General features: G+C 47.9%; 1 protein-coding gene across 2 annotated transcripts in view; it reads left to right on the top strand.

Moving 5' to 3' along the window:
• The first annotated feature begins 3,198 nt into the window (after positions 1-3,198).
• The window catches only part of LOC119437531 (saccharopine dehydrogenase-like oxidoreductase), a 134,749-nt gene continuing 113,731 nt past the window's right edge, over positions 3,199-24,216 (top strand). Inside the window, exon 1 of one of the 2 annotated variants that reach the window (XM_049660670.1) lies at positions 3,199-3,485. In XM_049660670.1, the coding sequence (XP_049516627.1) occupies positions 3,308-3,485 (178 nt within the window). In that variant the 5' untranslated portion in view covers positions 3,199-3,307. The remainder of the gene's footprint in view (positions 3,486-24,216) is intronic. The other variant, XM_037704536.2, reaches the window with a different exon arrangement.

The raw sequence follows: 24,216 nt of genomic DNA, 5'->3' as shown, positions 1-24,216 counted from the left end.
GCCACTGTTATTCTATGGTGCAATTTCTAGAATGCGACGCCTTCTTCCTGCTAAGGTGAAAATTATGCTGTACAACGCTTTAGTCGTATCTTGCATGCAGTCCTGCAGCATGGGTATAAGGCACAACTGGGCCGGTATTTCCTAGCGATGCCTTTCCGGGGATAATGCCTTTTCGCGCTTTGTCAGTGGTCAAGCGACGGTCCGCTGGCGTTATCAACGGGATCAGCCGGCCGTGAGCGGTGGATGATAAGGCTAGTATAGAATAAGTCATAAGGCATCGCTACAAAATACCGGCCATGGTGTGACAAATTTGCGCGTTACATTTGCTACAGAAGAGTACGTTGCTGTACGTTGCATAGCTGATGTACAATGTACTTACCCAACAAAACCTGTTTTTTTTTCACATTATGAAACTGTTCTCGCGTTTTGTTTTTACAATTATAAGTTGACATTGTGCTACAAAGCTTTCGTTAAATTTGGTACTGATTATATGTTTCACTTTGCAAAACTCCAAGCGAAAGTGTTCGTCAGGCTAGACATAAATTCAATTCGTACCCGCTCCTATGATGAACAATATTTGTCTGTCACACTACGTTCGCTACTAAAGTCGTTAAGGCCTTGATTTTTCCTGTAACAAAACTATCTCAATTAAAGTTCTTTTCCAGCTTAATTATATGCAAGACTAGTACTATAAGCCACCTACCTTGTCTCTGTTTTTGTTGAACTCAGCTGTTCATGGTAATGCAATATGATGTTCATGCCAAGCTTTGCTTGTTTAGCCTTTATCACTTTTCTTCTGTATTAATCGATTCCCTGTAACACCACCCATATATTACATAATTCTTTGTGTAGGATTGGTCGTCACCTTGCTTTATTCCCAACTTGCAAGGGGTCAGGACTTTGGCAAGCTATTCATGCCTCTAGTCCTGTACTTCTCCTTATAAAAAGAAATAAAAATGATTGATTGATTGATGATTGATTGATGGTTCAATTTATTGAAACAGATATTTACTTACGCAGACAAAAAAAAACAGAAATAAAACAGTAAGCTCGACGCGAAAAATGTTCTCCCTAATAAAAGTGGGTGCAACGTCATCGAGAAAAATTCGCCGAAAACGAAATTCAGGGTGTAAATAAAAACCGAAATAAGTACGCCGAGCTCTGCGAAAATAGGATCCGAAACCGCTAAACGCTAACCCCCGTGTTCATAATGTATTTAGATCAAGTCAGCCAACACTTGACTTGATCTAAATGACGGCTGTCGTGAATGCGCCGAAGGAACGCAATGACTGTCTTGAGCAAGGTAACGCCAGGCGTCAATTATATCAACTCAAACATGCGCTTCAAGTTAAGATGCATTTCTGAATACGGGGGTAAATATATCGGAGGAAGCATATCCTTCTCATGACCCCCGCCAGCTTTTTTTTCCGTCTCCCTATTTTTTTACACACACACACACACACACACACACATATATATATATATATATATATATATATATATATATTTTTTTTTTCTTTCCAGCGCATTGGTTTTACACAGTCTGTGTTTCGCAGGAATCCACGAGTACACGCTGCTGCTGGCTGTCTAACTGTGCGCTGCAAACTGCTCGTGTGTGAGGTCATCTAGCTCGCGGTCTATGGGCTCACACAGAACTCGTGGTTTCGATGTTTAGTTGTCTTTGCGGCGTGCAGACACGATCGTCGCCACGTGACGTAGTACGCACCACGCTTGCCTGTTTGTAATGTCCCAAAAGTGGTGAGTGGCCCATTTTAATGGCGCCCAGATTGCGGGGCACAAAAGTATTTTTTTCCTTATTTTCTTTTTTTTTTTCAACAGCACGTCGGAATGCAGCCACCTCGGCGGAAATCGAAACCGCGGCATAGTGCCCGATAGCAGAAGGCCACAGCCACTGATGTACTGGGTCGATTAAATGACGGAAAGCAGCCAAAGAACAACCAGTAGCATTTGTCACAGGCAAGCAGAAATCTGTAAAGGAAAATTATGCAGTGGCCTAGTTGTTTAGGCATAATTAAAACTGTTGCGCAAAGCGACGAAGGTACGCGAGTTAAAATAGAAAACAAAACACGACACCCGAGCGCTCGGGTGTCGTGCTTTATTTTCTTTTTTAACTCGCGTCCCTTCGTCGCTTTGCGCAACAGTTTTAATTAAGGAAGTTGTAGTACGCTAAGGTTTTGGATTGTTGAGGCAGGCTGCAGTGACACCAACATCCGTTGGGCTGTCGGCCCGTTCCTTATATTAATGTGCTAGGTGGCACGAACATACCACAGATGATTACTCTATTAATGTTTTCTACGTTAACCCGCCAGGTATCTCCAAAGAGCAGATGAAGAGAAAGAAAACAATAAAGTGAATTATACCGGCCGATCTCACGCATAGCCTCAATGCTATATATCTAGAGTAAGAGAGCACAGTATATCTTCCAAACACTTATGTGTAATGTGAAATACTTAGAGCAGATTAGCAGCACATCTGCACCACCAGTACTGACTAGGCAATCTCAGTGTAAACAAAAAAAAAGGGGGGGGGGAGACAAATTCAGACACCAGAAAAGCACATTCCTTTCCCCTCTCCACCCCACCCCCAACACCTCCATGCGCCTATACTAGACAATTTTTTATAAACAAAGTTAATATTGGTGCAAGTTGACAGAAGCCTGGACAGGTAGGACGGTGACATACGGCGCGCGACCGCTGCCGCGCAGCTGTCACCCAGCTGTTGCTCTGTGCTTCTTTTTTTTTTTAGTGTTTACTGTTTGTTTAGAGGCGTCAGGGCAATACGGCCAAACGTGCAAAGAAGGCTTTCTCTCGGTCCCCCGATAAATGGGTCAAATGGCGGGTCCAGGTTTTCATAAATGCGGTGGTCCGTTCGGTACTTCACGAGTGTTAATCAGCACGGCAAAAGTTTCACTCATAGTTAGAGCAGACGCTTGCGCTGTTTCCTGCAACCTGTTCTCTCGGTTGGCGCCCGAACGAGCAAACGCTGAGGCTTAACCGCTAACTATGTATGTTACATTTAAGAAGAAAACTGAAGAGAAACGTGCAGCGCCGTAACTGTCTCTCAGTGTGAGGACACCTCACCAGCGCGGCACAGGGGAGGAGAATAGAAGAAGAGGAAGGAGGCCTCTCCCGTCGAGCGCCAAGGCCGACCGCCCGAAGAAGGCCATCCGCTATCTGGCTGCACGGGCTGCACGCAGGAGGGGCGTTCGATGAGGAAGCTGTGACGGGACGGCGGCCCCGGGGAAAGTCGCGGCAAACGGAGCGAGGCGTCCAACGCGTGCGGCAGAATGATTTCTTCGCGGGAGCTCGACATCGTCCTTTTCGGAGCCACTGGTATAGCGGGAACCTACGTGGTCGAGGAGCTGCACCGTGCCTCCGAAGGCCTGCGCTGGGGCATCGCCGGAAGGAGCGCCGACAAGCTTCGGCGCACTCTACGCGCGGCCGCCAAGAACCTCGACCTGCAAGGTGGGAAACTCGCGAAATAGGTGCTGACTGAGGAGCTCCGCGTGACCGCAGAGCTCCTCGGTCGCTTCGGAGACTGAGCAGCGCGCGCAGAATCGAAGCAGCGACACCTCGCGCTTGCGAGATTACAAATAGGTGACTGAGCCGAAGTATAGACATCAAAGCTCAAATACTTTGCAAATGCCACATCGCAAACCTCACGAAGAAAAGATAGACTGGCGGAACGCTATCAGTTTATCCGTGTGGGCGCTATGCAGGAAGGCTCGAATTTGGCGAAACTCGGGATATCCCTAGCTCTGGGGCAACACTTAGACGCATCCATGCGTCCAGTTCACAAGTAGGCGGCGCCGCCACACAACACCTACAATTCTTAGAGAAAGGAAACTGCACCTTCCACAGTTCAACACCCGCCGTGGTTGCTTAGTTTCTATTGTGTTGAGCTGCTAAGCACGAGGTCGCGGGATGCCACGGCGGCCGCATTTCGATGGGAGCAAAATGCGAAAACAGCCGTGTACTTAGATTTCGGGGCACGCTAATGAACCCCAGGTGGCCCAGATTATTCCGGAGTCCCCTACTACGGTGTACCTCGTAATAAGATCAGATCATGGATCAGACCCCATATTTTTTTAATTGTTCCACAGTGCAACGGAAATAAGAGTATCGGTGGCGTCTTGAACTCAAGTATGCGACCAAGAGATGGCGCTGGCAAAATCAAAGCTCCCAAATTTCTACCTTAATTAATGTAGCCTTACTCCGCTCTTTTCCACGCCGATATATACAAATCAGCTTTAAATTGCCGTTACAACTCAGGCATTTCGGATCATTATCGTTCGCACAGCTGAAAACGACGACATATATGTCAATGCTTGTGGCACGAAAGGTGCAACACACCAACCAGGCCCGACATCGTATACGTTGCTAAACACAGATCCGATGTCAGGAAAATATTGTGCCTTTGGCAGCAGTACGTTACAAAATATGGGGTTGTTGCATGCCAAAACCACAATCCGATGATGAGGCATGCCGTAGGGGGGGGCTCCGGATTTATTTGGGTCACCTGGTGTTCTTGAACGCGCACCCAATGCGCGGCACGCCCACGTTTTTATTATTTTTCTTTTTTTTTTATCCTCTTCCATTCTCAACCGCAACCGCAACGCCGTAGTCATGAGCTACCGCGGCGGCTGGCAGCAATACCTAAGTGGTAATCATTGTCGCGGCGGCACCGTTCCGTATAGCGCTTAAGACAGCGAAGCGCACGCGAATCCTGCGTAAGCGTGGACTTGAGTAACAGCTAAGTTCAATCCGCGTCTGACAGTGATGAATGAGCGGCGTCAAGTGGAAGCGCACACTTTTCGGCAACATTGCATTGTAGGTAGTCTCCACGCACAGACAGAAACACGCTCGCTCGCATCGCTGAAGGACTTCACACGGTCCCTCAGCCGCCGTCCGCAGGAAATCAGGGGACGAACGCCCAAGGCTTTCCGTTGCTGATTTCCACTGGCCAGCCCGCTTCGCTAATCGCCTGTCGAGCATGATTATTGCCTGGCGCCTGCTTTTACGTCCAAGTGTAAAGAGACGACATAGCAAGCTTGTGAGATTAACCATAAATGCACCCGATTGCAACCGATGCACCCGGGTGCATAAATGCACCCGTGCAAAGAGTGCAAAATCCACTCTTTGCACGGGGCAAAAAGATGAACAAGTGTTTCGTTTGCGCGCACAAGAAATACGTCACGTCGTCAACGGCAATCACGTAGGCCCGCAGATCTTCAAAAAAAGACTTGAGAGCTTATTGTGCGCCGATGAATGGCGCAGTCGGTGCTTTAGGATCATGCCCGTAGATAAAGGCCGGTCATCCATTTGTGCTAATGCGTAGGAGAGTGAGTATATTTTTGTCAAATTGACGACGATCACCCAACAGGTGGTCGATATCAATCGCCACAGACACATACACTGCACGCATCACTGTCAGCAATTCCAATGAGGCCGGTGTTGTAGTCATTGTAATCAGTCCTTGTTCAGGAATGCACTGTCGTTTAATACACGATACTGGCACGTGTGCTTGTTTATGTTTCACCAGTGAACGCTTTTCACCGGCTAAGAAATGTTAAACGTTATCGCTGGGCGCAGGACGCGCCTGCATGTATCGGAAGTTTCTCGAACGTTATCGATGCTTCTATCCGTTGTCTATTGTCACCGACGCTTATGTAATATGATTGTATGAGAGTCGCGAATTTTGTAGTACTTTCTCGAAGACACGCGGGCACCAGGGATTACTCCAGAATCTTCGATGACTCATGTATAAAAGCCGACGCGTCTCGCCGCTGATCAGTTTTTATCGACGACCAACGATTGTGCTCGCCGCTCTTTTTGTAAAGTGAATTACTTTCTTTGCTGGGCACAGTATCGCCCAATAAAGAATCAGTTTCGTCATTCACAGTTTTAGCACTGCTTTCGTCACCGTCACTACTACGTAACAATACTGTCGATTATTCTTCCAGTTACAGCTATACAAGTAAGAGCACTTTCTTTAAAATGTTACTATCTCATTAGACCGACCGTTATATGATACTTATGCACCAATTCCTCCGTGTCGTTCTGGTCCTTTCGTCTCCTCTCCCAGCCTCTCTTCCTTCGAGACGTTCTTCGGCAAAGCCAACCGAAGTTGTAAATTTGAGAAGCGTCGCCGGGTCCGGGAAGCCGTCAGCGGAGGGAATCTCGTTGCGTTCATGCATGGCGGCAGAGTATCGCAACTGACGATACAAACAAGTAAACAAAAAACACCAGTGCCTACATATTTATCAATTGGTGAAGTATCGCGATACTTACTAAAGCCGCGGCTTTCGTAAGCGCCACTGCGAGCCACAACCCATCACGGTAGAGTTGCCTCGTGACTGGGGAGTCCTGCTAGATGTCGCAGCTGTAGAGACGGGTCCAGAGGGTGCAGTGTGATTAGTAAAATCACACGGCCTGAGTAAAATCAACACTGCCCGAGTAAAGTTCGGGCGATTGCAATTCTCTACTGATAACGAATGAGCGAGATGAGGAAGTTAGTCCTTGAAAGTGGGATGGGAATACACTGGCTCTCTTCGTGTGTGTTCTGGCTTCACATGCACTGTCATTGCCAATTTTCCACATTGGGCTGGCAGCCACAGAAAGATAATCGCATTACCTCCATGTACGACGTGGTGACAGAGCTCGATAACTTGGACAGCTGCGTCGTAACTCTTCCTGGTAGTTCTGTCAGAGGACTGGCTGTAGAGATTGTAATGCTGATTTTGAGTCACGAAATGTGACCAATCGCTTCGGAGGCTCTCACCTAATAAACTGAAGAGCAGGGCAGCGTGTTCGGCGCTTAATGAGTCGTGCACGTCTCTTTCTCGGTGGTGCCTTAAGCACACTTTTAGGGAATCCCGAAGAGGTCTTATCTGCAGTGCTTCAGCAACTCGAGTTATTTTATTTGCATCAACAGTATTTGACTCGTGATGAATTAAACTTGCTGCGTGGTGGATTCCAGCCTAATCACGCTAGTGTCGATGGCTCCTCAAGTCGTCTTCTAGCCATTATTCCACACACAGGCGTGCATGGCGCGCATATCTTGCAGAGACCATTTATTTCATTGTTGCAGCACACTTATGATGGCCTTTCTGCCTTTTCCACAATGAGCAGAGGCAATGGGCCTAGAGCTGTCGTATGCGTTGTAATAGAACAGTGATCGTCCTTGACGAACGCGACCTGCGTTATAATCGCGCACTTCGTTGGCAATTTATGCTTCACTTTTTATCCGCTCATCGCTTCAAACACGTGGCGGAAAACATTTCATGATGTGCTAAACAAATAAAGTAGCCGCTGCAGGTTGCGAATAAAGTGTTCAAGCCACACTCCATCAGCGTAAATTTGTGCAATATTTCAGATTCCTCGTAACTAAATACAACAACGCGTAACAAAATACAACGCAAGTCATCGACCTCCGGAGATACGATCATCCGAAAATAAGTTCGAAGTCGGGACTGTTTCGAGGCAATGTATTCAACGTTCATAAGAGGAAGCTTTAGCTCGTGCCCAACTCCGATGCCGTCGATTGAAATACATGTAAAACGCAGAAACGCCTTTCTGAGATAACCCTTGGACTGAATTTAATGAAATTGGTTGCATTTGAGTGAGAAAGTTAAATTCCAGTGACTATTGTAGCGGAATTTCGATTTAAGGCCTGAATTTCTGAAAAAGAATTCTCAAAAATTCGAAAGTTCGAAAAACAAAATAGAAGCACGAAGTTTACAAATTAATATATCTGCATCAAGAACAGCTATCGCCCTTCTGTAAACGGCATCCATTAGATCATTAGAAGCGGACAAATTCGATATGTCAATTTATACCTTACGTGAATTCGTTACGTTGTGTACAAGGATTCTGCGAAGGCTGTATTTTTGTTAGTAAATTTTTTTTTAGATTCATGTGTAATATATCAGTTTTGTCCCCTTTAGATGTACTATTAGGTGCAATGTAGAGAATTGTGATATAATTTTTATTGCTGAGTTACAGAGTTGTAACCTTACTAGTTTCGTTTTCTGAAAATGCGCGATTTCTGCAAATCTTTAATAAAAACTTGGCGACCTAAATCATAAATTCGAAACCAACAGTCATCAGATTTTAACTTTTTCTTTTAAATGCAATGAACATCGTCAAATTTGCTGGAGTGGTTGCCGAGAAAAAAGAATTCTCCTTTTGCATGTATTTTGATAGGAGCACCCGAGCTAAAGCTTCCTCTTAAGTTCTAGTGTTTTACGCGCCAAAATCACGATGTGGTTATGAGGCACGCCGTAGCTAGAGACGCCGGATTCATTTTGTCCGCCTGGAGATCTTCAACATGCACCCAATGCACGGCACACGGGTGTTTTTGCATTTGGCCCCCATCGAAATGGGGCCTCCGTGGCCAGTATTTGATGCCGCGACATCGTGTTTAGCAGCGCAACGCCTTTGCTCCTATAAGCCACCGCAGCCGATTATTCTATGTTTTTCAACAAGCTCATTGTTGGCATCTAGAGTACTAAGCACATTTTTTTTTCTTTTTCCACGTGGATTAATTGTAACAGTCATTGTCACATGGAAGGCCAAGTCGATCAAATTTGCGCGGTTCATGGATGAGACACGTTTTCTCGCCATATTGGTGCATCGTATTACGTTCAGATGTGCTTTTTTTTATTTCTTTTGTCAGCTCATTTGAAACTGCCAGGGTTATCATAACTTTATTACGTCTCCAATACACCTTTCTCGGGCCATCCCAATGTGCTCCGCGGGCCCGCGATGCGCTATGCGGAAACAGTGGACGGCGAACTATATATCAGGCTTATACCCGGGTTCCCGTTTACAGTCGTGGCGCCGTGGGATTTCCTCACGAACAGAACTAGGCGCCGCTTCTTTCTTGGACGCTCCTCACGTCGTAAGTGCGCAAGCCCACAAGCATCTGCATTTGTATCTTTATGCATGAAACGTGAAAGAAATAATGCAGTCAGCGCTGCTATCACCAAGCGGCCGCCCTTTCACGGAGAGCTAATCTCCTCCGTAAATATATCGCCTCTATCGTTTAAAGCTTCGTTTACGGAGTGCCGCATTGTCAGACAGCGCGTAAGCAGCTAAACTGACCGTGACTTGCTCAAATAAAACGTGTTTATCGCTCATCTGCTGCCACAGTGACCCCATAAGAGAAGCGCATATACGGTGGAGGTTTTTTAGAAACCGCCAGGCTGCTCACCGCGGTTGGTTGATCTCAGGGCGGGCGCTCATTTATTCTTACTTCTAGACCAAATTTAAAAGAATAATAAAAGAACATTCAAGCAGAAACTCCTCTGGGAGTTGTCGAGGTATGCGTAAGCCTTGTGTCACTTGCTCATCTCCACGCAGCCCGGTGTCATTGTCAGTGTTATGACATTTGATCCGGTCAGTACAAACGACAGCGCTGCGTCGACACAAACTGGTGCAGACGGAGGCGCAAGGTGCATTGATAACGCAATCAAACTACTGCAGGTGGCGGCGCCATGTGCGCTGATGACATTCCGACCATCATCCCTCTTTATCTCCTTGTCCATCCGTGTCAAGCCGTTATGAACCGTGATCAAAGGACTCCGGCGGCGGCACGCACCGATCGAACGTAAAGTCCCTATATAAGAAAAGTGCCGCCATCCTTTGATCAACGCCGCTTCTCTCTCTCCTGTATCTCCGATAGGACGATGATGGCGCGCGCTTTCACTTCTTTATATTTTGTTGTTGTTGTTGTTGTTGTTTTTTCGCCTGAGCCATGTTGAAAGTCACACTGCGCAGCCGCAGTCGCCGGCGGCGGCGCGCGCCCGGCCTGAAAGCTTCAACGTGGACTTTCTATGGGCGCCACCGTCGACTTGCCTGCGCAAGCAAAAAGTAAAGAAAAAAAACCAAGCGCTTTAGGAGAGAAGGCGGAGGAAAGAGTAGATGGCGGTACATTTACTATATAGGTACTGCAATCTAGCCTAGTCTAGCGCGATTGGAAGGTTATCGTGCGAGCGTCGACAGGAATAGCGTCCTAGGGGCCTGGCGGCTCGTTTCAAAACAGTGAAGATCAAGATTTCGTTTTCTTATCTGCCTCGTTAGCTGTTCCATGCTACAACAATCAACCCCACGACGAATTCGCCACCCTTTCTCTCTATTCTAAGTTTTCCATTCGTTGCGATAAAGCGTAGACTTGGTTGCATGCCTCTTCGCCGACGATAACAAAAGCGTTCAATTTGGGGGGGGGGGGGGGGGTCCAATTTCTGATAATACCGATGAATACGTTGCGCGCAATACTGTTAAAGTACCTCTATATAAAAAGTAGCGAAACGCTTTGAAGAATGCCGCCTCCTCCTCGCACGCCCTGTCCGTCCGAGGCGGACGCCGCGTCGGTATTGGCCTAATGGCATCACGTGGGCCATCGCACCGCCGGGCGCTGGCTGCGTTTGTTAACGATCGCGCTCCATCGCCATTTTCGCCCGAGAAGCGTCTACCAACTGGCGAGGAGCACGATAGTGGCGAACACAGTCGGCGATCGTCGAAATCTGATCAGCGGCGAAACGCGTCGGCTTTCATACATGAGTCATCGAAGCTTCGACAGTAATCGCTGGTGCCCGCGTCTCTTCCAGAAAGTATTACACAATTCCTGACGCTCAATCAGATTACATAAGCGTTGGGGAAAACAGACAATGAATAGACGCATCGATAACGTTCGAGAAACTTCCGATACATGCAGGTGCGTCCTGCGCCGAGCGATAGCGTTTAACATTTGTTAGCCGGTGAAAAGCACCAACGCTGAAAGATAAACAAGTGCACGTCTCTCAAGCGGTGTAGGCGGCGCCACGGTCGAGAAAGGGGCGCGAAAGAGAGGAGAAATGAGGAGCAGGGAAGGCGGAGGAGGAGAGTGTCGCTACTTTTTATATAGAGGGGATTTAAATACTGTCACTGCGGAAAAAAAAAAAACAGTTTTCCTCGGACGAGGGTGAGCGCAGCTTAAGGAACAAGAGCAAAACGCGTTAAAGCCCCTATATATAAAAAGTAGCAACACTCTCCTCCTCCGCCTTCCCTCCTCCTCGTTTCTCCTCTCTTTCGCGCTCCTTTTTCGACCGCTGCGCCGCCTACACCACTTGAAACACGTGCACTTGTTTATTTTTCGATGCTGATCAGATTTCGACGATCGCCCACTGTGTTCGCCGCTATCGTCGTGCTCCTCGCCAGTCGGTAGACGCTTCTCGGGCGAAAATGGCGATGGAGTGTGATCGTAAACAAACGCAGCCAGCGCCCGGCGGCGCGACGGTCCACGTGATGCCATTAGGCCAATACCGACGGAGGTGTTTATTATACATAAGGAAGAGACGCTTAATTCTGCAGCCCAAGAGGGAGCACGGCGCAGCGTCGTAGGGGATAGGGGGAGTAGGAGGTAAAGAAAAAGAGAAGAGAGATAGTTCAGGGGGCTCGTCCGCACATGGGTAGGCAGCAGAGGCGGCAGGGACCGGCAAGGGCAGGTACGCTCAGCGGTATGCTGCTATCCCACTCGCCTCCACGAACTCCACGAGGCTGTGTAGTGCGGGGAGATGGTAGCGGGATGGGAACAGCAGGTTGGTCAGTGAGTCAGCAGGAAGTCCCTGCAGTCTATAGGCTCGGGTGACCTGGCGTCGGCCTCGGACAGGGTGTGCGAGGAGGCGGCGGCATTCTTTAAAGCGTGACGCTACTTTTTATATATAGGGGCTTTAAAACGCGTGAGTGAAGCTCACCTGATACCTTTCATCTCCTCGAAAGAGGATTCTGGGCCATGGCGCTGTTCTTGTTCTGGCGCTGTTCTTGGTTGACGCTCGCGCGATAACCTTGAAATCGCGCTAGACTGTACGGCCATAGAGTAACATATACAAGGATTCGTATGTTACTCTATCGTACAGCCGCGCACGGCCGTACGACCGCGCGGTAAGTATCTTGAAAGCGATCGATAGAGAAAGAAATTCAACAAGAGGGCTCACTCGGCGAAAATTGGCAACAGGAAACACGTCATGCTGTTATTAAGTGTACGGCCAAGCTAGCGGCAAAAACGCGCGCGTCATGCCGCGAGCGGCAAGTTGCCGCGCGTCAGCCCCTTGACGCGAAGGCCACCGTGGCAAGCGCGTCTCGCCGCGCGGAAGCGTGATATAAGATCTCGCACGCTCTCGGAACGCGCGAGCAACACCATGAGCGGAAAGGGTACGATCGGACAGCGTCCAGAAATGCCTCCATGGAACCGCGAGAGACAGGCCCCTCGATTGGTCATTCATCTCGCAGCACGCGGCACTTACCGCAGAATTGGGTCTGCGACCCATTTCGTGCGGCACACCGCAAAACCCCCGATTCCTGCCGCTATTGCCACGCGCGGCATGACGCGTTGCCGCTCGCGGTATGACGCGGGCGTTTTTGCCGCTAGCGTGGCCGTACCTTAATAGAGAGTTTTAGATTAGGGAGACGCAAGCGTAGGTGCCCCCAAGCGCTAAGGGGCCCCTACGCTTGCGCCCCCTAATCTAAACATCTCTAATGCTCACCGTTAATTGCCGTGAGCATCAGAAAGAAGGAATGTGAAATTAAGTTAAGATACATTGCTTTATTATTTTTTAAATTTCTTGCAGCTCAAAGTAAAAAAGTTTTGCCTTACCTAGCGATAGGCCAATGACGCGCCAGATGCTTGCGCCATGCGCCAGACACGCCACCGAAGGGAACGAGGGCGGCTGCGCATGTAAGTGCTCGTTTGTTCGGTGACTCGTCCGTTTTTTTTATTTTTCGTTTCTCTTATTGCGATAGCAATTATATAGACACTTCAACCGGATTTCTGCCGTCGGCGTTGTCCGCGCCGTCGCCGTGAGGTTCCGTATAAAGTCCAAGGGCTATAAAATCATCGCCGCGCGCCGTATGCGCGAGTGAAAGCGCGCGGGGTACGTGCGCTATCACGGAGAGCGAACGCACGGCGGAAAGCAAAAGCGATCGTCGCGCGAAAGGCCGTGGGGGTATGGGAGGGAGGGAGGCGTGGCGACGCTCTGCTGCGGCACCAAAGGCGTATCTTGCAACAGGCCGCAAGGGCAACTGGCCACTCAATCTCCCACACGAAAGCAAGAAATCATGAAGGCAGCGCGGGTGGGAGGGGGGGGGGGGCGCAGCTTCTACTCTGACAACAGCACTCGTACTTTGCCCGGCTGTGGCGGTCGCCCGCACCGTCTTTTATCTCCACATGGCTCTGACTTTTCTTTGCGCTGTGCATTCGCCGCGTAGTTTCCATTGAATCGATAGACCGCGCGAACCTTCGCCCGCTGCGGCAGCTGCGCTTGCTGCCAGCGTTTTGACAGTCGTTGTCTGCGGTCATTCAATGTGATCTATTCATGTTTGCTTGTGCGCGCTGACACCACGCTTGTTAATTCAGTTAATAAGCGAATGTGGCCAAGTTTATGCAGCCGATAAAACTACTATCCCTACTCCGAATAGCTTTCTACTAATTTGCTATCGCAATGTATGCTTCGCCTTGCGGGCGAAACTGCGACATTTTTTATTTATGTAGCCTGCTTTCTTGGGCTCACGACGTATTCTTGCGTTCCTTCTGCACTTCGACGCGGTACCACGCACTGTTGGACTACGGCAAAGTGAAAAATATTGTTTGACAATCTGCGACGCATTCAGGCTTAGGCAGCAGGAAAAAGAGACTTGTCGCGCACTTACCGAAAAACAGCGCGGCCGTCCTGGCGCAGTTAATATTTACAGTTAATGAATCGTTCTGGGAAATGTTTCCGGCGCTTTCTATGGGCCACAACATTTTTGTAACTTATTTCGGTTCTTTTGTGGCACGCTGGCTGCACAGGGCGCTGTGACGCAGTTATCGAGAACCAGCTCCATAGGCGGAAAGTTTTATTTTCCCGGGGGGGGCGGGGGGAGGGGCTGGGGCCCGACCAGCTTGCCTAAGCGGTCACATATATATATATATATATATATATATATTTCATAACCTGAGTCCCCCTCGTACCCCAAAGAGACTCGCGTCTCCCGGATGAGCCATGCGACAAGCCGATTAAGTTATTCCCGTTAGGGAGATATGTGTGTTTTGTGCCTATAAGTCGCACAACTACACATAAATGAAAACAGCCATGTGACGATTTGTGAAAGTTTTAATATACAAAGACACAGTCAAGAAATATTTTCCTGACTAAAGGTCAGTTGAAAAGATAAGACATAACATATATAAAACATACACAATATATAACAATTTCTGTACACAACTTATGACTACAATTATTAGCATAAAACAACGTGACTCCATGACGCAATACTTTATTTACTTGTCAAAGCATGCCTTATGCCACTGGTTTCATTTATTTCCCGGCTGCGGAATAAATTATTATAGAGTAATAAATTATCAGGCGCAGAAATACACAGTCATATTAACAAATAAATAAATAAGACACAACGATATCTCAACAGTGGGAAAGGGCACGAGAGGACGTAGTAAGAGCGTGGATTGCGCTCTTCAGCAGCTAATGCAGCATATGACAAATAAATATTAATAAGAAAAAGCACAGCATAGACTGGGAAGCTTTAGAAATAGCGCAACGAAGCGTCTTTGCGTACCCAAAAGGCCTCACCCTACTTGCCCTGTCATGCACCCCGTTTTCGTTCCTGGAAATAACTTTTTGCTTTGTTTTCTTAGCCAAATGGTTAGCTTTAACTTGTGAGTTGGCAACTTTCTCTTTCCTATTAAAGACATCATTTCGTTGTCTGATGGGATGGTTTCACCTTGAGGGAAAATGTGTTCATTCGGGCACTTGTTCTAGCAATGAAGTCGTTGGCAATTTTATTTAAATTGATTTTGCGGGAAAGTTCTATGTGAGTGTGCAAAATGGTCAGATGGTTCAAACGGGCTTGGCCAGTCGTCGACCGCAGGTACGTTTCAGTCGCCGAAGACAAGAAAAGGACCTCTCGGATGTGCTTGACGAGACCGGTATGGTCAACGCAATTTTTGTTAGCTTAGCCATTTCCGGCAAAAGGTTTCGCACGTGTTCGCCCTTCTCCCCCGAAAACATCTGCACGACGTCCTCGAATGTGTGCAATGGTGCCGACTTTTGTTGGCTTACGATGTCAATGAGCATGTCTTTGTGCAAAATCAGCCGTCCTCGTTCAAGGTCGTCACCGTAGCACTTTGTTATGTATGCTTCGTCTTGCTTTCCTGTGGCAAACTGCTCAATGTGTGACATATGCTGCCACATCTCAGGTGGATATCTGTCGCTTAACGAGGACAGTACAGTGTCAAGTACTTTGTAGTGCCTCTGGCGGTACATGTCCTCCGCTGATGTGAACACGTGAGCTGAGGAGCCTTCTTGATAGTGGTGTGGAGTTTTCTTTCGCCTAGCAGCTGGAACACACGGGTCCTCAACTCCTACTTTACCTGCCTCTGCCAACACCTCCTCCCAAACCAAGGGAAAACTTTGCCTCAGTTCAGCGACGCTTGCAGTGGCGGATTTCACCATTTTCTCCGCTTGGTCAAACCTGAGCGTTCTTTTTTGTAAGGCGGTATTCAGTGCTTCCATTCGTGAAAACACTTTTGTCAGAAGCGTCAACATGAAAAACGATTCAAACTTGAACAGCATCCTTAAAAATCCGCTGGCTTTCGCACCGGCCTCAGTTCGCTCTTCGGATGCTGTTTCAGAGAAAAACGTTATGAGACTTCTATAATTTGAAAGAACTGATCGCAGTGATGAAGCCTTTAGCGTCCACCTTGTCAGGCAGAATTTTCGCAAGTTCACATCCTCTTCTACCTGAATCTCTTGAAAAGAAGCAACGCGCTTTGGAGATCAGGTCACGAAGTTTATCAGTTCAGTGACCGCGTAAAGAAAATCACGGCACATGTCTACTTTCTGACCGACATCATGCAAAACCAAATTCAGGATTTGCGCTAGGCAGTGTACATATAGCGCGCGAGATTCCTGTTCTTGCATGGGAGCTTGTACTCCTCGGTGCTTTCCTCTCATGTTTGCCGCACCATCATAGCACTGCCCGCGGCACTTTTCAATGGGCAGATTAAATCTACAAAGAATGCCTTTCAATATAGCAAAGAGGCTCGTTGCTGTGGTGTGTGTTGCTGTGGTGTCCGTCGTATTGAAAAACCCACAGAACAGCTCCTCTACTTTTCAGGCTTTCTGTGACCACCCGAAAACAAACTGAAAGTTGTTCTTTGACAGAAATGTCTGCTGTCTCCTCCATAATGACAGCGTAGTGCTCTGCCGCACGAACTTCGTCTGTGAGTGAACGAAGGATGTCATGTGCCATGAGTTCCACCATCTCGTTTAAAATCTGGTGAGAAATCCATTTGTATTTTGTTCTTAAAAGCCACGATCGCAATGAAGGAATATCATTAGCCCGGAGTTCCAGCAGCTGCCTCAAATTACTCTCTGTGTCTTCGTGGCCACGTATTGCTAAGCCTTGGGTCGACAGGTACAGTAGTGACGACAGTGTTGCTAGGAGAGCCTGTCGGGCGTCGTCCATTTCTTTCGCCTTTCCCTTGGCGCAAGCATATGCCACATTCGCGCTGCCTTTTGCAGCTACGACGGCATTACATGCCTCCTTATGAAAATTAGACCTCTCATGGGATTTAAATCTGTCAATTGCCTTTTTCCAGTTTGAGAAACCATTTTTCACAAATGCCAGGTAAGAATCCTTGTCTTGGGAAGTGTTAGGGAGCGGCAGTTTCATCTCTGATGCTGTGCAACAGGTCTCGCAAAACGCCTTGTCACTGTGGGCATTGTAAGATAACCACCTGTAGGTACTTTTCCAGGTAGGCTGGAAGCGCCGCCCTTGTTTTTCTGTAGATTGTGCATCAGAAACCTCGCCGATGGATCGAATTTTGGAAGGACCGGCTTCTGCAGTGCACACAGAGCTTGGTGTGCTAGTGTCATCAGCGCGCGGTGGAGCTTCAGCGACTGAACTGGAAATGCTGGATGAGGGACGGCTCTCCTCGCAGTCTTCACCGGGGGCTTTTGTTTCCTGATCAGATATCTTTCCATTGCTTTTGAACAGTCTGCAAGGGAAATGAATAACATTCTGAATAGACGCTCGCATAAACACACAAAGATTGGTATAATATTCATATTCAGAGTTGGTCAAGCGCGTAGGAACCCTGCTCAATTTTTAAAAAGACAAAAGAATCTTGACCATTTCTGAAAGCATGAAGAATTATCCCGCGGTAAAAAACCCCAATTTTTACACAAAAAATAGGATTTGCCAATTCTGAATGACGGCACCACCTGTGGCAATGAGCTGTAAAAATTTTCGGCTACCCATAATATCATTTAGTGCGCGCTGCAATAAAGGTAAGCATCTTCTTGAAATTAGAAATACATTTCTTCAGAATATGGGCCGACCAGCATGCGAATAATTTTATACCCTCACGTGTCAACGAATATGGGACGATCAACCTACATTTGTCTAGAAGCTATACGCGAAAACACATGGCATACGTACTATCACGATGAAAAATGCGAACAGTGGAGCGCGTGGCCGAAGCATAACAAGCCTGAAGGTATAGGGCGCGCCGTCCACTTATCACCATTGCCAGGCGCGCACGTCCGGTTTGATCGTGCTGTGCGATGATGCACCCCCTATACTGCGATATTTTTGTTTGAGCTGTCCAATTTGCGATGTCATCATTACTGCGCCATCAACGTTTCTCTTTTTGAAATAAAATAGAAGCAGAAAACAAACAAAATATCACAGTATAATCATCAGTCGCGAATAGCCAGACACTTGTGATCTCTGCAGCTACATTATTATTGCCATCAAACAAAAATATAAAGCAGATAAGACGTTTCATGTAAAAAGAAGATGCAGGCGCTACATTTGTGAACTACATCCACACGTAATGTTATTTTAATTCGTTGACCGCACTGCCGCACGACGGTGGCATAAGATAACACGCTCTATCTCCTGTTCCTAGTCCATCAAAGTGCCACCGGGCCATGATTGCCCGTTAGATCTCTCACTGGCGTGCAGACTGTGCAGTTACTTTGTTTACAGGCGCCGTGACACCGCGGTACATTAAACCGCAATCGGCGCGTTTGTTTTGCCGAGAGCCGCGAAAAACGAATTGTTTCGATGAGCGATGCGCCAAGCGAATATGCAGCTTGCTTTTTCTTACGCCTGAGTGTCTACCCACTTTCGTTGCTGGCGCTCGCATGCGCGTTTTAAATTTAGTCATGGCAATGTGTGCTGGCTTCACTGCGAAGGAGCTCGGGCTCATAATTTGACACAGGAATGACTTTTCGGGCGCGGAAGCGGCATGAGGACGCTGAACAAAGTGTCACACGTTAAAGAACTACCACAAAGGTGCAGATCACGGCTATTGTGAAAATAGAAATAAGTTGTGTGGCTGTTAGCATGTTTGTGAATACGTTGTGCAGCATGACCATACATTTTGTAATACATTATTCAAACTACATACAAAGCCATTTTGTCAATCTATTTCCACTTGAGGAAACTGTTGCTATTTTTAAAGGCTATTCTCTCAATTTCTTAAACTGGAATAATAGATCTGCCACTGGGAACCAATTTTGCGAGAACGAATAATCCTCAAAGGCCGATTCTCTACGCGATCAAGCATTCCGCGCCTACACGATCCTTACATAAACACAGTAGTTGTCTTACACAGTAATTGCCTCACACAATCAAAACCACGCACGTTCACTTTTCACTTGTTCTTGAACGCCACTGCCTCCTCGGCTCGTATTAGCGCCTGATAAGTTTTGCCAACTGAACACCTCGTACATGCCTTATTGTAGGAGCACTCGCTCTGTAAGACTGCCGTCCTGGTACAGAACGGCTCAGAACTATGCGATAGCTCCCACTTTTTCCTTTTACTAAAACTTACCGCCACGCAATGTTCATAAAGACGCACCCCTCCATTAGAACGAGATCGAACAATTTTCCGAATCAGTCAGCGCCGACAACTTTTGGTCACTCTGGGTGGCTTAAGCGCGGGCACTTGCGCTCCTGCTGACGTGGTAGCCAACTTTGACGCCGCCACATGTGCAAGGCTGCCATAAAGAAGCACGTACGATCGCGCACGTATAGTATTATAGTCAACGCAAGTCAAAGTATCATGACGATGCACTTCACATTGCTTTCGTGCTGACGACGCTTACTGCGACAGTGAACCTCTACTAAAGACTTCGAGTATTCGAAGGGGTATGCGTTAATAATGGAAGACTTCACTCACCCGTTCGGACCGATCAGGTCGCAGACGTCAGTTGTCAACTTGTCTGCATGGGCAGGCACTCGCTTAATTTCACAAGTGAGACGAATGAGGCGCATCCAAAGGGCCTGGACACGATGGTACTACCTCGTTAAAAAACCAGCGAGCTTTTTAATGTCCTCTACATTTCCAAAGTTGTGCGCATGAAAACCACAACGGACACAATGGCGCTTCGCTTGGTTCTCCTATCTCGGATTCTCCACCTGCTCAAACGCGAAGGTGCCTCCTGCTAATGCTCACAAGACATCACTATAGACGGCGCAGTGGCAGCGCGCTAAGCTTAGGGTTCTTGCAAGGCTCAGAGGAGAAGGCAGCGGCGCATGCGCAGAGTACAAGTCCTGAACGCGCGGTCACTTTATCGATAAAGCGTGCGCTTTGAAAAAAAAAAAAAGGGGGGGGGGGGGGGGACAAGCGCGGCGCGTATCTGCTAGTTTGTAGTGACTGCGGCTGTCCGTGCGCCTGGGGAGTACTACATACGCGGGTCGCGCGCTTTATTTTGGCGGTAATCTGCGCGCGGTATCTTGAAAGCGATCCGCAGACGGCTAATACGTTTGTACGCGCTGTGTTTTTTCCGCTCAGTTTCCGTTGAAGCGATAGATAGTACGACGATCACTGCTTGCTGCTGCTGGTGCCGCACTGTCATACGCCAGCGTTTTGACGGTTAGTGTCAGAGGTCATCGAGTGTGCTGTGTTCATGTTTGCTTGGGCGCACTGACAACATGCTTGAGAATTCAGTTAGTAAGCAAATGTTTGCAAGTTTATACGGCCGATGAAACTACTATCCTTACATCATATAGCTGTCTACTAATTTTCTATTGCAATCGATGCTTCGCCGTTCGGGCGACACTGGGCCTCTTTCTTTTTTTCTTCTTTTTACGTTTAGTGCGAGTATAAGCGCTGCTGCGCATGCCGGCTATTGATTCTGATTGCGAGTGAATCCGGCTTAGCCTTACTTCGGTTACTGAGTAAATTACCTTTATTTATGACCGCTGCAGGCATGTGGGGATGTTTCCATCCCTAATAAATGTTGTAAATTATTAGAACAGTTTTTGGATGGTTTTTTTTCGTGAATCGTTAGCATTGCCTACTGGAAACAGTAGCAATACTCAGACACATAAAATTCATGTGCATTTCACACGCCACTGATAAAAGACTCTGCTGAAGGGGCCACTGAAGACTGCAGGTTTTTCTTTTTTAGGGTAAAAAAAAAGCACGCAAAGCAATTTGAAGAGAGGTGAACATTCTTCTTCTTTTGCGGGTTTTACGTGCCAAAACCAGTTCTGATTATGAAACACGCCGTAGTGGAGGGCTCCGGATTAATTTTGATCACCCGGGGTTGTTCAACGTGCAGTAAAACGCAAGCACACGGGCGTTTTTGCATGTTGCCTCCATCGAAATACGGCCGCCGCGGCCGGGATTCGATCCCGCGATCTCGTGTTCAGCAGCGCAAAGCCTTAGCTGACTGAGCCACCGCAGCGGGTGAGAAGTGAACATCATCATCATCATCATCATCATCATCATCATCAGCCTATATTTTATGTCCACTGCAGGACGAAGGCCTCTCCCTGCGATCTCCAATTATCCATGTATTCCAAGCGTATTCCAACTTGCAGGCGCAAGTAGGAATACGCTAGCGCAAGGCAGGGGTAATTGGAGGTGAACATAGAGCAACGTATTCATTCTCCAGGCATAAGCTATCCTTACAATTAGAAATAATTGTTACTTGGCTAAATCCTTCTCTTTAAAAAATGTAACCAACTTATTCCTGTGTATATATTTAAATATATTGTATGTGTGTGTGTAGAGTTCACAGTCGAAATTTAAAAAAAGACGTTGAAGTGAGAAAAAAATGCTTATGAGGTAGTCGCCGCTGGCGCTTCTAATGCGCTTGTCGTCCTATGGTCAGGATTTGCAGAAATAAAGCGAAAGTGTGAATGTAAAGCCGTGCACGTAAGCTTACGTAAGCTTTCAGCCACAATAAAAATTTCAGTGAAACGTTGAGGCAACTCTAAAGAAACCGCAAATGATGTGGGCAACAGAACTCTGGTGATGACACTTTGGCGAGAAATGGGGGGGGGGGGCAGGCTTCGCCTTTGCGGGGGGGGGGGGGGGCTCGAGCCCCAGAGCGCCCCCCCCCCCCCCCCGTAGTCGGCGCCTACGACCAGCTCGGCCGTGGTGCCAAAGTTTGGTGTGTACTGAATCTTGGTGAGGCAAGCGTGTGATGCTTTTTATGGCCCCGCAACAGCATATACCTTGTTTCGGTATCAAAAACGCGACGAGCGATTGCCAAGAGTGATAACACGGGAGTGCGTTGCTTGCGCCGCCAGAACGCGAAGAAAACGCCAAGGAGCTCTAGCACCAGGAACTTGTAACTCCAAAATTCCGTTTTCTGAACGACTGAAAACAGGCTTTGCACCCACGCATTTCTCTTGAGGGCGAGTAGAAGGCATTCTGCGAACGTCTAGCATGGTTAGAGTGACCTAGAATAGGGGAGAGTGTCCAAAGCGACGGCTCCGCAGAGGGCCTTTTTCTGTGAACTGCCGCGCCGCGCCACGCCGCTGCTGCTCCGGACCCGTGGGCTTTTCGCGCTCGCGGAGCGCGCGGGAGGCGAGGGTCGTCTGCTACGCGCTGTAGTTTTTTGCGTTAAGCTTCCACGCAAAGCACTTAAAGTCTATTTAACTTCAACAGTGTGTGCTGCATGGAGCTTACCCAACTTTGAGCGTTTCTTTGTGCTTGGGCAGCAAGATAATGCAAAAACCAACGTATCAAACCACGTGCAGGTCCAACCTGCACGTGTACCTGGGCAGCGATCACAATATCCTGGCCACCTGCGTCAACGTGAGAAGCGGGAACCTCAAAGAGTTCACTATTACAGATTGGGACACCTTTCGCAAGATTAGGGAGGAGAGAGCACAAACACAGGACTCAGTACTTAGTCTAGAGCAGTGTACAGAGCAGTTAAAAGACGATATCAGGGCGGCGACAAAGAAAGTCCAGACTGAACTGGAGGTGGACAGGATGGATAGCCGCCTCGCTCATCTTCTAGAAGCTAAAAAGTCCCCGTTAAACAGATGGAAAGGGCAGAAACTCAACCGAAGGCTCCGAAAAAAGATCGCGGAGCTCAACAAGACTATAGAAGATCACTGTCAAACCCTTAGCAGAAAACAGTGGGATGAGGTCTGCAATTCAGTAGATGGTGAGATGAGAGTTGGAGCTAAATGGACCCTACTCAAGCATTTACTCGATTACATAAATACCAAGTCGAACCAAAGACAAGTGATAGCGAAGGTTCTCCACGAGGCATCACAATCAGACACGGTAGAGACCGTACTTGAAAGACTCGCTCGCAAGTACTTGCCACTGGGCAGCTCGAGGGAAGAAGACTATCCGCCCTACAACGGCTCATCTTGCCCCGAACTAGATTTCCCCTTCAAGTCATGCGAAGTAAGGGAAGCCCTCCAGAAACTAAATGGCAGGTGAGCCCCTGGTCCTGATGACATCCCCAACCGGGCCCTCAGAAACCTGGACGATGGTTTCATAGAACAGCTGACAGAAGAGATAAATGAAACATGGGAACGAGGGGTTGTCCCGCAGTCCTGGAAAATGGCCTCGGTCATCCTCATCCCAAAGCCTGGAAGACCCCCGAGTCTCACAAACCTCAGACCCATTTCACTTACGTCCTGCGTGGGAAAGGTTGCGGAACATGTCATAAACAACCGCATCTCCAAGCACATCGAGCAACAATGATTGTTTCCATACAACATGATCGGCTTTCGTCCGGCCTTGTCAACGCAGGACGTGATGAAGCTTATCAAGTGTCAAATCATTGACAATACCACAAGAGATATCAGAGGCATCTTAGGCCTAGACCTGGAGAAGGCGTTTGACAATGTCTCCCATACGCACATTCTGAACTCCATCTCAGACCTCAATTTGGGAGAAGCTTTCCACAGATACATAAGCTCATTTCTCAGGGATCGCAAGGCCACGCTCAAAATTGCTGACCTCCAGTCTGACAATTTCAATTTGGGCCCCAGAGGCACGCCACAAGGAGCGGTAGTCTCACGACTACTTTTTAACATTGCCATGAAGAAACTATCGAACAGGCTGTCCAACATAGAAGGGATCAATCACACGCTCTACGCCGATGATATAACAATCTGGTGCACCGGAGGAAGCGAAGGAGATGTTGAATTAGGCTTACAGGAGGCTGTAGATCAAACAGAGATGTACCTGGAAAGTACGGGGCTTAGATGCTCCCCGAGCAAATCTGAGCTCCTCCTCTACAGGCCAGTCAGGAGAGGTCCCAAACCTAGGGGCTGGAAACCGTTTTCTGAAATAGACATAAAACGCTACACTAAAAGCGGCTGTACCATCCCCAGAGTAGACACCATTGGGGTCCTGGGCATGTTCATCGAATCCAATGGCAGTAACAATACGACGCTCAACAAGCTCACAGCCAAAACCGAGAACATGATCCGGCTCATCAGCAGAGTCTCGAATAGGCGTGGAGGCCTTCAACAAGAAAACCTCCTCAGATTATTCCACGCCTTCCTCATGAGTCACATAGTTTATGTGGCAGCCATGCACAATTGGTATAACTCCGAAAAGAAAAAAACTTAACACGCCCATCAGAAAGAGTAGCAAAAGAGTACTAGGCATTCCGTTACGGGCGAGCACGGACCTCCTTATGCAACTAGGAGTGCATAACACTTTAGATGAGATAATTGAGGCCCAGGAGTCGGCCCAACTGGCCCGTCTATCCTGCACCCCGGCTTGAAAGAAGATCCTGACGGTTCTTGGGATCAACCCTATACTCATGGAAGAACGAAAATATGAAATCTCAGAAGATCAAAGGAATAATATACGAGTCGCACCGTTTCCCCGTAATGTTCATCCTCAACACATCGTAGGCAGACGCAGGGCAAGAGCCCT

Source organism: Dermacentor silvarum, chromosome 1, assembly GCF_013339745.2.
Source record: "Dermacentor silvarum isolate Dsil-2018 chromosome 1, BIME_Dsil_1.4, whole genome shotgun sequence".
In the NCBI taxonomy this organism is placed as follows: domain Eukaryota; kingdom Metazoa; phylum Arthropoda; class Arachnida; order Ixodida; family Ixodidae; genus Dermacentor; species Dermacentor silvarum.
The sequence above is the reverse complement of the archived record's forward strand: the minus strand, read 5'-3'. Positions and strand labels throughout refer to the sequence as shown.